The sequence below is a fragment of the Podarcis filfolensis genome (genome assembly GCF_964270895.1).
Source record: "Podarcis filfolensis genome assembly, chromosome: 1".
NCBI lineage: Eukaryota > Metazoa > Chordata > Lepidosauria > Squamata > Lacertidae > Podarcis > Podarcis filfolensis.
This window is the reverse complement of record NC_139604.1, coordinates 27,055,100-27,070,811: the sequence shown is the minus strand read 5'-3', so window position 1 is coordinate 27,070,811 and position 15,712 is coordinate 27,055,100. Positions and strand designations below refer to the sequence as shown.

Here is a 15,712-nt window from a genome sequence, read left to right as displayed (position 1 = left end):
GGGCAGCTTCATTTAGAAAGAATTCAATGCCACAGATTAGTTTGTGTTGTTGAAACAATAAAAAGTTCTTTTTTAAAAAGAGAGACCAATGTCTTGACATTCCGAAGCAGACTGGGAGGCGAGGCAGTCACTCATGCCAATAAGATGCTTATGCTAAAATAATTTCCACAAGGCTCTGGGTGGAACTGAGGCTGTGCACATATTCAAGGCTTAAAATGCAATAACATCGTTTCCCCTTGCTGCTTTTCAAGTCACTTTTTCACATTGCTGTATTCATCAGAGAGTGGGTGGAGATGTCTTCACCCAATGCACATTACCTAATTTGCTTTCCCTCACCAAACTCCTGTTCAAGGAGGCTGTCATCTGTGCATGCGTTGTCAACTGCACATGCATGACAGCTGTCTCAAATGTACACACCTAAGCTTCACGTTTTCAAATTGGATGGAAGCTGGTTTGAGGGGAAATGCATCAAACAGCAGTATTTCTTGAACTACAGGAGACAATATGGATTGTGGCTAACTTCATGTGTGCTCAGCTTCAAACACCAGTGGCAGGAGCACACTGAAGCCAGAATCAATGGCAATGAGTACACAGCCTAAATCAGAATGGAAGTTGTGCAGAGTAGAGCAGAGTTTAAGTACTTTAAATAAATAAATGTCTTGCTTAAAACTCTCCCTAGAAATTAAACATTATATGATTGAGATAGCAATGTAAAACTAGATCCTACATTTTTTTAAACAGTTGCTGATTTATTTCTCAAGTGGTTGAGTGAAGACATATGGGTATGTTATATATTGTGATAAATAACACGGTTAAATTAATATCTAGCCAGCCAGCTAGCAAACAATAACATGGCCGAGCCACCTTGTGGAGCAAGGTTGAATTTGACATCACTCACACACTTCATCAAGAGAGGGGCAAAGAGGGGGGAGGTGGATGCGCCAATCTGAATTACATAACAAAAATGCTTCTCAACCCCAGAGCATTAGGAAGTCAAATTACCTCTCTGATGCCTTTCCTCATAGCTTCATCAAACACTGCAGGACTTGAATCTGCTAAAAGGCTTCTTCAAACACATTTATCTCTGCTAAAGTAAATGTGTGAAATAGCTCTCCTGTAGAAAAGGTCCTTTAAGTTCACCCATTGAAACCATCTGTTGTGTGAATCAAACACAATAGCTTTATATGATTCCATTAAACACACAACATATATAGTTGGCAGAACGTCTTCTCACCCCCTCATATTTTTTATTAAAGAGCCACAAGAGGTTATTTACTTTTATTGTTTTCTTAATTCCTATTTTCTTTCATCTTATTGGCAAACAGCACTATGCACACTGATTAAAAAAATGCATCCATAAAAATAACAAAACAATCAACCCTAGACTGGTTCCCTCATTCATTTACATTTTATTTTTTTGATACGGTAGTGTCATATATATTTTTAAAACCATTCTAATTTCCTCTGGGGAATATGTTGTATGCAGGCACCCCCCTGTGGTGACAATTGGTATTTATGTCAAGTGAAAAGCTTGAGAATTGAACAGGATTACTTGACCAGGTAGAGATACCAGCCATCTTCACACAGCCAGGATCAGGACGCATTCCTAACTGTACGCGAGTGAAATTGAGCACAACTTCAAACAATCTCCTCGTGACTTTGCCACATCAGATGTGGTGGGCATTCTTTGCTTAACCAGTGCTATTTTTCTAGAAAAAAAGAGGTGCTGGAACTCACCATGAACACCTCCCTTGTTCTCTTATACAGAGGTACCTCAGGTTAAGAACTTAATTCATTTTGGAGGTCTGTTCTTAACCTGAAACTGTTCTTAACCTGAAGCACTACTTTAGCTAATGGGGCCTCCTGCTGCTACCGCGCCGCCGGAGCACAATTTCTGTTCTCATCCTGAAGCAAAGTTCTTAACCCGAGGTACTATTTCTGGGTTAGCGGAGTCTGTAACCTGAAGCGTATGTAACCCGAGGTACCACTGTAATGGCAATGGTGCCCACCTGAGAGGGGCCGAAATGGAGTTCTGGCAAGTTCCAGCTGAGAAAAAGTCCTGCTTAAGCCTGCTCTAAGGCCAAATATGTTACAATGCTGCTGTTGTCCATGTAAACCTGATACCTTAAGGAAGGATCACACATTATGAATGGTACAGCACTGCCGTTTAAATGGGCACCCCTACGGTGAGGTTTCCTCATCATCATCCCTACAATGAGGCAGAATGAGGCAGGTGCTTCAGGTGGCAGATTCTGAGGTCTGGGAGCAGTCAGAGCTGTGAGTGCCTACGCCAGCCTGTTGCCCTCAACTGCAGTGGAAAACACTGTCCTTTCCCAGTATTGGAGTAAGATTCAACTACCAGACCAGCTGGCTCCTATCTGTGCCTTGGGGAAGGCGCCATCTTGTCCTTCACCTCATAGCTGTCAACTTTTCCCTTTTCTTGTGAGGAATCCTATTCAGAATAAGGGAATTTTCCTTAAAAAAAAGGGAAACGTTGACAGCTATGCTTCACCCCAGAAGGCAAAATGTCTTGAACAGGCCTTTGCAAAAGGGAAAGAGGGAGATCCCATAATGGACTACTGTATTTATTAACAGCAGGCCTCTTTTACATTGCAACATGTAGTTCTGCCCTTTTTCTCAGTATTTTCTAGACCAGCACAATGACCAGTGCACAGAAGGTAACCTATTTGGAGGCACATGGCTTTTTTAAAGATCTTGTTGCTGTGTGTATTATTACTGTTTACAATTGCAATTTAGAAGTATAATAGGCTGTGCCACTGCTACTTTTCTAGAAAAAGAGGCGCAGGAACTCACCATGAATGCATCCATTCTTATAATGTCAATGGCACCCACCTGAGAGGTACCGAAACTCTGGTGAGTTCCGGCTGGAAAAAAAAAGCCCTGGGCTATGCTTAGAGATGGGCATGGTAACAGAAGCAGGTTTTAATTTCAAATAAAAATGCAAAACTTTAATGGCTTCTGCCTGCAGCGATTATTCATGTATTTCTGGTTTTTATAGCAGCAGCAGCAGTAGTTAATCAAGGGTGCAAATGGCAAATGCCCAGTCTTGAGAGAAATGAGCTGTGCAAAAGATTCAGACAAACATGGCCCAACTGTTCATATAATGGTTGCATAAGATGTGTATTTAGCATCACACACCTTTGCTCACAATTTGCTGCAGATCAGCATGTCCTTCCGTTCTCTTCCTCCATTAAAATGGCAAGCAAACAAAAAAAGGGGGGGGGGGCTCTTTCCAAAACCAGGAGAGCCATGTGTCTTTGACAAGAGTCACATGCTCCAGGAACGGACAATATAAAAGCAAAAAATCAACTACCGTTCACTGCTTTCATGTCCTCGTCTACTCTCCTTCAATGGTTTCAATTCTCCCATTGAAGCTAAAGAACAAAAGGGAACTTGCTTCATGCAAGGGATTCGGTCTTAGTGCAGTTTCTAACAAGTTAAGATGGATCTTCTCCACAGCCATGGCGTGCTCATAATTCAGCATTTGCAGAAGGATTACAGGTCATACCAGAGCTTTCTAAACTTCATGTCACATGTCGGAGATCCTCGGAACATTTTTTCAATTTATTTTCCTCTTTGGTTCCAGCTTAATCAAGTGGTTGGGACAAAAATGATCTGGGTGGCAGTGATCGGTGATTGGTTTAATCTTATATTTAAATGGTAAGGTTTGTTGCTTCCTTGGAAACTTTGGGAATGGCAGGATCCACAGTCTTCTGAGATGAGAAATCTTCCGGGGACTGTTGGTTACTGAAATTATTTAAGGTTTCATTGAATGCTAGCCAGAGTTGATCCATTAACAATGATGTGTATAACTAACTTAGGCTCATTAATTCCAATGAGTCTGTTCCCTTAGTTGGATGCAACCTGTAGTATATAAGCTTTGAAGAGTTATCTTTCCCCCTTTTAAACAAGAAAAGTAAGGCTTCTGCTTCAGCATTTTATGGTAAAACTGATCTAGCAGTCAAGCAAGAATCATTAATATAAGGGAGACTGGTATGTTGCTAAATAATGTGTTGGATTTGTGTGTCCATTGAAGATAATGCTTTCTTTTCTGGCAGGATTTTGTTTGGTCATCGTCCATATTGGTGGGTCCAGGAGACAATGATCTATCCAAACCAAACTACCCCATGCCTTGAGCAGTTTCCTATAACATGTGAAACAGGACCAGGTAAGATATAGAGTATGATCTGGATGCCACTGCAAAGCAGAACTGGGGTTGGTCTGTGCCTGCCTGGGAACATTGCTTTTGGTTCTATGATAGAAGGAAGGTGGGGAATAAATGTGAGAATAATTTTGTGTGTGTGTCTGTGTGTGTGTGTGTGTGTGTGTGTGTGTGCGTGCGTGTGCCTTCACTACTATGGAGTTGCAAATGGCCAGCTGCCTGGTTTTTATTTGGGGGGGGGGATTTAAATTAGGGAAGAAATTCTCCAGAATGATTTAAAACAGCATGAAGAACTGAAAAGACCTAATTCAACTGCTTGTGATAACATTCACATCCTTGCCCCCATCTGTAGAAAAGCAGTGTAGAAAATGCTAGTCTTAGTAGAAGATTTCAACTTCAGAAGTAGGTTTCATAAGAATGATTAACTGCAGAAAAGAAAGAAGGAAGAGAAGGAAAATTTGCATATCTGCCATCATTGTAGCAGATTAATAGATCAGGTACTATTTGTCCCATCAGCTACAGGGTAGCTGAGTCAATCATTTATAAGGATGGCCTTTAAGTTCTGAAAACCAATAAAACTATTTAGGACCAGCAACATAAGTGGCTTGGTATCCATCTCCCTGAGAAGTTAATATCTAGTCTGGCTGCAAAGAACAGCTGCTTGAAGTGTTTCTTCATGCCATGCTTTTCCATACCATGTTACCAAGTATTACTACAGGCCAGAGAAATATGGATTTGACAAAAAGGAGCTGTGAGCAATTTACCAGGCACAGAAACATAGCAAGCTGCCTTATACTAAGCCCGTTTCGTGGAACCTTGTCTACACTGAGTGGCAGTGGCTCTTCAGGATTTCAGGCAGGGAGTCTCTCCTAGCCCTACCTGGATGCTGGGGATGGAACCTAGGACCCTCTGCATGGAAAGCAGATTCTCTAACAGGTGAGCTATGGCCCTTCCCCAAATGCAAGTGCCATGCACCAGCACCACATGGTCTTGAGATTAGTCTGAAGACATGCGATACAGTTCTACTGCTGAAGCAAAGGAACACTGGCCCCATCAGCCAATCGCATGGGAAACCTCCTGGGTTTCGCATGTAAGTTGGAGGGCAAACGGGATACAAGTGAAATAAACTGATGTAAGGAAACAGCCTGTGAGAATGGGCTGTTTGTATATAACTGTCCCGTCCCACCCCGGCAGCTCCATACCCTCCAACATTTCTCTGATGAAACTAGCGGTGTCCTATTTAATAATTAATGATGATGATGATGATGCTTTTATTATTTAAGTCTCACCCATCTGACTGGGTTGTCCTACCCACTCTGGGCGGCTTCCAACATACATAAAAACATTATTAAATAGTTAACATTGAAAAGCTTCCCTATACAGGGCTGCCTTCTGAAGTCTTATAAAAGTTGTATAGTTACTTATCTCCTTGGCTCAGGGGTAACGTAACTCCATACCCTCCAACATTTCTCTGCTGAAAATAGGGGTGTCCTAAGGAAAAGCCGGACATTCCAGGATCAAATCAGAAACCAGGAAGGCTACTGTAAATCCAGGATTGTCCCTGGAAAATAGGGACACATGGAAGGTCTGCAGCTCCATCTCTAACAGATGAGAGATTAGAATGCTAATTTTGCTACCATGAGCATGGATCAGTTACCTTTATGGTTAGGGATTTTCTTTTCTTTGTTTTTTAAGATTCATTGGCTGCTAGTTTCCGTGGGTGATTTCTCCTTCTCTGGTCTGATGGGAGACGTCTCTTAAGATTGGGCATCTAGTTGCTCTGCATGAACTGCATATGAATACTGCAGGCAATTTAGTCCTATGGGCACACCTGAAGTTTATAAAAACACCTCTTACCTGCTCCTGATCACTGTTTGCTGATCCCCCTGTAACTGCAGTGTTGTTAATTACCGTATTTTTCACTCTATAAGACACACCAGACCACAAGACGCACCTAGTTTTGGAGGAGGAAAACAAGAAAAAAATATTCTGAATCTCAGAAACCAGAACAGCAAGAGGGATCACCGCACAGTGAAAACAGCAATCCCTCTTGCTGTTCTGGCTTCTGTTATAGCTGCGCAGCCTGCATTCGCTCCATAAGACGCACACACATTCCCCCTTACTTTTTAGGAGGGAAAAAGTGAGTCTTATAGAGCAAAAAATACGGTAAGTCGTTTGGAATGCTACATGCCAACAACCCTGCCTTGTGACAGACACGTGGGCTTTGGAGATGTACTGGTGCCTTTTGTAATTTTACCACTGCCTTGTTTTGTTATCTCCACAGGAAGCCCCTCTGGACATGCCATGGGATCATCATGTGTCTGGTATGTGATGGTGTCAGCAGCCCTGAGCTACACGGTGAGGCAGAAAGGGAAATCAACCATTAATCTGCACAGGTCAGTCTCTTTCCCAAAGCCACCCGTTTAGGAACGTTATACATTTGCCACGAGATGGGCAGTGCGAAAATGTGAAAATGCTTTCAGTCACCTTTTGTTACTGTTTTTTTGATCAAGCAGCAACAATACAAAGGAGATTTTGCAGCGGTTCCTTTGGTAACTTAAAGCCTTGTGTGCCGTTAATGCCGAACTCAAGAGAGAGGAGCGGAGGGTGAGATGATAAAGACATGCCCTCACGGAAGGCTAGAGAGGCCCATGCCGCTTCCAATTATGGAGACCTTTCACCATGAAACAATTAAAAATGACAAAACATAAAAACAAAATAAAGCATTTTTTTTGGTCTGCTGCACTTAAAAAGCAGGTACAGTGGTACCTTGGGTTAAGTACTTAATTCGTTCTGGAGTTCCATACTAAACCGGAAACTGTTCTTAACCTGAAGCACCACTTTAGCTAATGGGGCCTCCCACTGCTGCTTCGCCGCCGGAGCACAATTTCTGTTCTCATCCTGAAGCAAAGTTCTTAACCTGAAGCACTATTTCTGGGATAGCAGAGTTTGTAACCTGAAGCGTATGTAACCTGAAGCGTATGTAACCCGAGGTACCACTGTAGTGGCATGCTAAATGCCAAAATAAAAAACAAGTTTCTAAATTTGAGGACTCTTTGACTTTGAGGTCCAGGCCAAATGACCCCTGTGGCATCCACTCTGATCAGCCCTGAACTGAGATGTGGATGCTGAGAAGAGAGAGGGGGAAAACAGTCTAATAATTTTCATTTGGTTTTTGTTATTATTTCCTCCAACTGTTTCTTTAACAGACTCACCTGGTCTTTCCTGTGGAGCATGTTCTGGATTATTCAGATCAGTGTGTGTGTCTCGAGAGTCTTCATAGCAACACATTTCCCGCACCAAGTCATCCTTGGAGTGATTGCTGGTAATAAGGACAGAGCTTTCTTTTTCTATGGCAGGATTTTCTATGTACAGGATTTTGGAAATTACGGGAAAGTAGGTTCATAAGTATATTATGTGGGTAGTGGGAATGCATATCTAACCAGGTGTTCATGTCAATGTTAAAGTTGTTTTCAAAATTCTGAGGCGATAAGGAATAAGAAGCGGTGGCAGCAGGGCTAAATTTCACACACTGATTTTAACTTATTTAGCTGCTGGCTTCTAGTGAAGACTTTTAAGTGAACATGAAGTGTACTTAGTTTAGGCTATGTACCCATTAGTGACTTAAACTCCTCTGCATTTCAAGTCACATTTCCACATTGCGGTACACACCAGAGTGATGGTGGGGCTGTCTCCACCTGATATGCTGGACCTATTTGGTTTCCCAGTGCCTGCAACCCAATTCCATTCAAGAAGTTGTCATCTGTGCATGTGCAATGACTTTCTCAAGTGGACACACCTCAGCTTAACTACAGAGTGACTGTGGCTTACCTTTTCAATTCAAATGGGGCGTGTGTGTGTGTGTAACCTCTAAGTAATTTTAAAAAAGGTAAAACATCAAAAGTAACTAAAGGCAGTTAATAGGTATTTTAAAATGTTCAAAAGATGATTAAAATCAACAGTAAACAAAAGGATTAAACACATGCCAGCGTTCTTCATGTCTGGATACTCTTGCCTAAACAAAAACATTTTAAGCAGATGACGAAAAGAGAACAGCGAAGGTGCCTGCCTTATGAAGGGATACAATTTGCAATACCTTAAATATCACACCAAACTCTCATTCTGGTGTGTGGTGGCTTTTTTGTTCCCCCCCCCCCAGCTAAGCATGGAAATATATCCGTTTCAAGTAAACACATCACTTCTAATGTCTCATTTCTTCATTCACAGGCATGCTTGTTGCTGAAGCGTTTGAACATGCCCCAGCCATCCAAACAGCAAGTTTAAAAACATATATCCAGACAAACGTGTTCCTCTTTGTTTCTGCTCTCGGCTTTTACTTGGTTCTGAAGCTTATCGATATTGATCTTTTGTGGTCTATTCCGAAGGCAAAGAAGTGGTGTGCCAACCCAGAGTGGATCAATATTGACACGACTCCATTCGCCGGACTGGTGAGGAACTTGGGTGCCCTGTTTGGGCTAGGCCTCAGCATTAACTCTGAGATGTTTATCTTGGGCTGTAAAGGTAAACATGGCTATAAACTGAGTTTCAGGATGTCATGCATAGCTACATCCTTAGCCACGCTGCAGCTCTATGATTTTATCAAGATACCCACCCACACTGAGTATCTGTTTTACATCCTTTCTTTCTGTAAAAGTGCAGCCATACCGCTTACAGTAGTGGCCCTTGTTCCGTATTGCATATACTTGCTCATGAAGCCAACAGAAAAGAAGTTTCGGTAGACATTAATGGTTGGTTTGCCTTGGAAGATCCTGGAACGTCTTAAGATGCCAAGGATGCTCTGTGGCCGAAGACTCAAAACAGTTATTTCACTTTCTCTCACTCTCCATTCCGAACAATGGTGGGTATATTTCTGATATGTAAAATCGAAAAGACGCTTACACCCAGGACTGAGATTCTCGTACCAGAAATAATGATCGGTTAAGACCCAAATACTGACAATTAGAATGTTATAACATGGCTGCCTGAGCTTCCAACAGTTAGAAAAGTTTGTATATATGTATGTACTAGTAGTCAAAGCATGCTGGATTTTTTTCTGCCCTGAAACTGAAAAGTGCTTCGCCTACCTGCTCCTCTGTCTCAGCCCAGGAGATGTATAGTTTTACTCAGCACTGCATTTTATGTATTTGTGTGGGCATGTGTACATTTGTATAAAAAGGTAGAGGGACCCCTGACCATTGGGTCCAGTCGTGGCCGACTCTGGGGTTGCGGCGCTCATCTCGCTTTATTGGCCAGTACATTTGTATAGTTACTAGTAAATTAAACTTGCATTCTGCAAGCACCTACCTATGTTTCTGGTGAGCTCACACTTCCCTCACATCCAAGCCTTAAGCAACTCTGTGACCCATGTGTGACTTACTTTGCTCTCTGCGGAAATGCTGACATCTATTCTGAGGTAAATGTCATGACCCAAGCTATTACTGTTAAGACCCAATATATTCATTTTGTCAGACTTTTCTATTAATCAGTGTTTTGTGGACTGTATATGTGCCAATTTGCTAGGTGACCCAGAATTTCCACCACCTTTTGGGAGTATATATTTTTTGTCTTGTATCTTCCCATCCCATTTAGTAAGACACAGAGGCTACAATCCTATACTCACTTAGCTGGGACTTAAGAGTCAGTGAACTCAATGGAATTTCAAGTAGAAATCTATAGGATTTGCACTGTTACTCTCTGCCTTTCAGAGCCTTTCAGTTTTTTCAGGTAACTGTGGAGTGTTTTGGATTATGAATGTGCAAAATTTCAGCTTTCTGGGAAGCCTGGAAGATGCTCAGCCATTTGAGGGTGTTCTTTGAATACTCTGTTTTGTGGGAGCTGTGTACAAATGTCCTATTTTTAACTTTGTGTAGCAACTGGGGTGCTTTGGACTATACATGTACCAAATGTCAAGGCTCTACAATATTGGGTCTCGTTTATTCACTGAAAAGAGAGAAAATGAGTGATTAATATTTACTAAAATTATGCTATTATATGATACAACTTATCTGCATCTTATAATAATTTGTGAGGTGGCTACTAGTAAAATGCTGTCCTCAGATTTTTCCAAGAATGTGAAGCAAAAGTAACTACTTAGTTGGTCATTACATAACAGGAAGGCAAGTATTTTTGCACTGATACGTCACTTGTGTTTTTGTATCTTGCATGTTATTTCTGCACCCTCCCTTGCCTTGAACTGTGCAGTCTAGTGATGAAAATGGAAACATCTTTTATACATTAAACTTCTCTTTCAAATACTGGTAATATCTGCATTACTTAACAGGTCAGGAGTTTTTACCCTCTGAAAGCAGCTGAATCGTTGTTAGATAAGTATACAGAATTGTAGCTTAGAAAAGGACAAACTATTTATTGATATGCATGCTCTGTGCTACATACAACTTGTATGGAATAACATTCAGCCTCACAGCCTTTCCACCTTGGTAGACCGAGGAGCTGAAAGACGCAGATATGCGAGAGATAATGCTTTGACCAAGGTCATGGCTGAGGTGTGACCTGAAGCCCACATTTCTTCATATTCAGCTGGCACCCCAAATTCAGCACCATTAATTCATCACATCCCAGCTCCTGCTAGGAAAGATCCACTGCAATACCATGGATGCATGCCATAAGTAGATGTTTAGACGGAACCAAAGCTAACCAAATTTTCTTTATTAATGGCAGTCACAAAGATTAATCTATATATCATTCACACACATCCAGCATTTGGCAAGGTCATTTTGCATCAGGAACAATAAACATGCACTAAATCTAAACCAGGGATGGGGAATCCTTTGGCCCTCCGGATGTTTGATTCCCAGCTCCCATCAGCCCCAGGCAACATGGCCCAATGGTCAGGGACGATGGGAGTTGTGGTCTAACAACATATGGAGGGCAAGAGGTTCCCTAGCTTTGCTCTAAAATACTATATAGGCCTTTGACAAAAATATCCTCACAATAAGCAAATATGAGTGTACTGTATTTTAATTCTGCCACTACACATTGGCACACAATGCAGCTTATCTCAGTCATTTCTGGGTGTCTACTGTTCTGCTCACATCAGCATTCTTGCGCTCCATGGCTGTTTACGTAAACATCATAACATTATGCTACATACTTCTCAAATGCAAAAAGTAGGGTGCCTTACCCAGGCAGCATACAATCAATTCTGAATACTGTATTCATAGTACGGTGCTTTTGCTTTGTTTTAACAAAAGCCACATACCTAATTGTATTGTTATATTGCTGTGTTGTGTTCTGTCTTTTTATTTTTATTTTAAATACAAAACTCCTCTAGAGGCACAAAGGCATGTTCCCTTTGAGAGACGGAGGGAGAGAAGTGCATCATAGCAGGGATGGTGTCTGAGTAAAGAAAGCTTAGCTGATGAACGACACACTTCAGTGAATTAAATTTACGTAAATATAAAATATTAATTGTGAAGGAAAAATCTTTTGCTTTTGATGATAGTAGGCACTGTATTTGAAGAGGCATTCATTTCTTTTCTGTGTGTGCAAGAAGAAGCAATCCTATACCCACTTCCCTGGAGGGGGTGGGGGTAAACACCACTGAACCCAGTGGGACTAAGTTTTAGTAGACATGTATAGGATTGTACTATAAATGTTGCTGCCTTCATTTGCTCTAAATATATTATTGAGCTATTGCCAAAGGATTTTCCCCCCTTTTTCCTTGGTGTAAATGTCAGTAATTTTCACAAACATTTTTGACATTCTCCTGTTAAGTGACAATCACCAATGCTTAACAAGCCTGGAGGATACTAGAATGTCACCTTGTGAACTTCATTTGCAATGCATGAAGAGTTCCAACACAGAGCAGGGGGATTTGGGAAAACCGTTTATATCAAGCCAGCTACAATCCCAATTATTCTTTTCCTGTTAACGGTTTCCTCTCTGTAAATTGCTAACAGCTACATGGGGGAAATCTAGTTTTAAATTGATTGATTTTTGGCAGCATGTATATTTCCAAATTAACAGATTGCGTTTATGAAAAGGCCTTTCCCACAAATCTTATTTAAGATTTGGGGTTACCACGTACCCTTAAAAAAACACACACATGCTCTGGAACATCACACCTCTATAACGATGGATAGCCCTTGTTTGGGACTCATCAGTTTGAGCTGCCTTACTTCTAAGTCACTGTTTGATGCCTAATTCAAACTCCCTTTCCACATTATGATGATGAAAGCCCATAATAAATCCCATGAATTGCTTAGATGAAAAGGTAGAAAGTATGGTCATGTATAGGCCTGGCTCTTCCCATTCAATCAGCCAAAGACAGCTGTGATTTGGCAGCACTCAGCTGTCAGGAACATCAAGGAGGATGCAAACCACCTCTGGGTACCATCGTGGCCCTGGAGACAGAATCCCCTTCTTCAGGGGATGAGGCTGAACCAGAACAGAGAAGGCAGTCAGGGCCAGCTTCCACCAGATGAGCCAGGGCGAAGTTCCCCTCCAGCTTGAGAATGATTGGACTTGGGGGATTCCACTGCAGAAACCCAAGTGAGACCATTGCCTTTGAATACCAGTTCCTGGGAATCAGAGGTGGGCAGGATGTCATTGTACCTAGGTCCTGCTTGCAGGCTTTTCGCAGGTATCTGGTTGGCTGCTGTAAGAACAGGATGCTGGACTAGATGGGCCATGGACCTGATCCAGCAGACTCTTCTTATGTTCCCACCAGAGGCTCCCTCACTCCACTGTCGTAGGAGACTACAAGAGCAGGTTGGGGCTGCTTTAACTGAAGAAACTCCCTTAACCTTCCAGTGCAGGCAGAGCTAACCATTGGGATTCAGCTGCTTCCGATGCATAGGGCCCAATTTGTTTGTTGCTGAAGCAACACCAGAGCTCTGTGTTTATATAGCACAGCCTGAGCCTTGCATCCAGCCTGAATTTTGCCTTGTGCTGCATCCAGCCTGGTCCCTGCCAGCCTCATCCTGCATCCAACCTGAGCTATGCCTCACTGCAGAGTAGCACATCTGATTCCAGATAATAACGACAACGGTAAATTAAACCACAATTTGCTGCCCTTTCACGACATCTGCCTCACTCAGCCTAATGGTTCTGGATGCAGTTTCTTCTTTCCATCCTTTTTTAAAAGAATGATATTTAGTCAGCAGAAAACACAAGACAGCAAAGACCCAAAACTTCATCCCTTGCTTTAATGAAAACATATCTGTACACAAGTAGCTGGGTAGCCAACTGGTAAAGTAAGGAGGACGGTAGTGATACAAATTCTCCTTTCTGTATCTCCACTTCCATACAGTGTAGATTCTTTACTTACCAGTCTTCCCCAACCTGGTTTTGGACTACAATTCCCATCAGCCCCAGCTAGCACAGTGGCTGGAGGCTGGGGAAAGCTAGTTCAGATATTCAGTTAGCATTGGTTGTTCACTTCTGCAAACACATGACAACAAACATTCCCTACCCCCAAAGGACCGAGTGCAGTGAGGCTGCGTTTGCCTTTTCCTGCGTTTTCTTTTCCTGATTCAGCAGCACTGATGGTAATTTTTCTGTCACTTTCTGCAGCATCAGTATGAACAGTCTCCTGCACCCCCTAGCTGTTTTTTCCAGTGTTCTTTGTTTTGAGAAAGGCATTGTGGCAGCTCCAGATGCCTTTTTAACGAGCAAGGGAAAAACTGCAGCTGACTTTTTCTCCATTTGAGAAAGCTACCATAACAGGACCTATAGCTTGCTGGTGCAACACATGCCCTGCCTGATCCGTTTATATTCATGTGCACTGAATGGTTTGCGATGGAACTGTACATCCCTATGTCAAGATGCATCCAGACAGTTCAGTGTGCTGGAATGATTGCAATATGGATCAGCACGCAAATCCATACATAGATCGGCATTGGCTTTGTGCGAAATTTCTCCCTTGTTTGATCGGTGGTGAATATAATTTCATAACTTGCTGAACCTCCAGTGGCACATGCAGTGCACTCATGTGCAGAACAGGTGTCATGGGTAAGACGGCCTTTCTTGATGGACACATACAGCCACTTACAATGCTTCCTTCGTGTTTACGGATATGTGGACACCTGCGTTTAGATATTTCCATGATCACAACTGTGAAATGAGTAATAGTAGGTCATGCCAGTGGATGCCACTGTTTGCCCAGAGTGCCAAGTGGAAGCTGTTAGGATATTTCCGTTCCTCCTTAAAAAGGGAGCAGGCTGTTGTGTGTCACAAGCCTGCGTACTTCCTCCTCACAGGGAGTTTCCGTTTTGTATATAGCTTTTGTATCTGTCTGTTGCCTCGACACGAAGGCAGGCAGTCATGTTTTTCCTTTGCTCAGACCAACGATGAATAAAGTTGTAAATATGCTCTTCTGGGTGCATCTTCTGTTGCGGAGTCTGCTGCAAGGGCGTGCACGAGTCCTGGAATGTGTCTGAGGCTCGTGTCGCTAACTGTCTGATGCTGTCCTACGGGAGACCAATGGATCGTCAGGAGATGCCTGTCTCCCTGGCAGTATCCCAACAACAGGTGGACCGGGGGCTGCAGATCTGCAGTTGTTGACTTCACTGGTGTCACAGGTATGTGGCCTAATAATCCAGACATATAAATACTTCGGCAAAACGTTAGTTGATTAAAAGAAAACCACAGGTTTTGAGCACTCTCCCAACAGCATCACTGTTTGAGTAGATGTTGCCTTTCTTCGTACCACAGCGAGTTTAATGACTGATGTCACAAGCTGGCAAGCGGGGTGGTGGTGGTGTGCTTTCTCCTGCACATTTGCAATAGCAGAGTGAATGTGTAACATAAAGATTATTGACATGTTCATCCTTGGTCTTATCACATCCCCAAGTAAATTACATTGATTGTGTCGTGGAGTAAGTGTGAAAGCTCAGCTGATAGGTGCCCCAGTGGTAACCAGTTTGTAGTATGCCCCTTGCTGGGCCATCAGTTCTTCATGAGTGCCCTTTTCAACGATCACTCCTTGCGACATGACAGCTATGATATCAGAATGCTGAATGGTAGAAAGGCGGTGAGCTATGACGATGCACGTTCGGCCTTCTCTAGCTTTATCCAGTGCAGCCTGCACAGTCTGAAGACAAGGGAGAAAGTGACAAAGTAAAGGTAGTAAAGGCAACTTTTTGCAGAGTACCTCAATGTTGCTCCTGGCAATTGCATTCTAATCTGGTCATTAACATAATTAATATATATATGTAACCAAATAAGTCCTTTCTCCCCGAAGTAGTGCTCAGCCTTTTGGGCTTGCTGATCGTAAGGTCAGTGGTTTGAATCTGCACGACGGGGTGAGCTCCCATTGCTCTGTCCCAGTTCCTGCCAACCTAGCAGTTCAAAAGCATACCAGCACAAGTAGATAAATAGGTACCACTGTGGTGGGAAGGTAAACAGCATTTCCGTGTGCTCTGGCACTCGTCATGGTGTCCTGTGCACCAGAAGCAGTTTAGTTATGCTGGCCACATGACCCGGAAAAGCTGTCTGCGGTTAAACATCAGCTCCCTTGGCCTGAAAGCGGATATTAGCGCCACACCCTATAGTCACCTTTGACTGGAC

General features: G+C 42.6%; 2 protein-coding genes across 4 annotated transcripts in view; one reads left to right on the top strand and one right to left on the bottom strand.

Moving 5' to 3' along the window:
• The first annotated feature begins 2,983 nt into the window (after window positions 1-2,983).
• G6PC2 (glucose-6-phosphatase catalytic subunit 2) lies at window positions 2,984-10,435 on the top strand. The gene is made up of 5 exons (XM_083572039.1): window positions 2,984-3,681; window positions 4,080-4,189; window positions 6,468-6,579; window positions 7,393-7,508; window positions 8,411-10,435. Exons 1-5 carry the CDS (start codon window positions 3,464-3,466, stop codon window positions 8,920-8,922), a joined length of 1,068 nt encoding a protein of 355 aa, XP_083428165.1. The 5' UTR covers window positions 2,984-3,463; the 3' UTR covers window positions 8,923-10,435.
• Window positions 10,436-13,336: 2,901 nt separating this feature from the next.
• ABCB11 (ATP binding cassette subfamily B member 11) overlaps window positions 13,337-15,712 on the bottom strand; it is a 49,239-nt gene continuing 46,863 nt past the window's right edge. For all 3 annotated transcript variants that reach the window (XM_083626355.1, XM_083626356.1, XM_083626357.1), the window contains one exon: window positions 13,337-15,236. In XM_083626355.1, the coding sequence (XP_083482481.1) occupies window positions 15,036-15,236 (201 nt within the window). In that variant the 3' untranslated portion in view covers window positions 13,337-15,035. The remainder of the gene's footprint in view (window positions 15,237-15,712) is intronic.

Coding starts and splice junctions, on each gene's coding strand:
- G6PC2 (XM_083572039.1), top strand. CDS start 3,464: ATGGATCTTCTCCACAGCCATGGCGTGCTCATAATTCAGCATTTGCAG. Junction 3,682..4,079: donor TTTAATCTTATATTTAAATG/GTAAGGTTTGTT, acceptor CTTTTCTGGCAG/GATTTTGTTTGGTCATCGTC. Junction 6,580..7,392: donor TCAACCATTAATCTGCACAG/GTCAGTCTCTTT, acceptor TTTCTTTAACAG/ACTCACCTGGTCTTTCCTGT.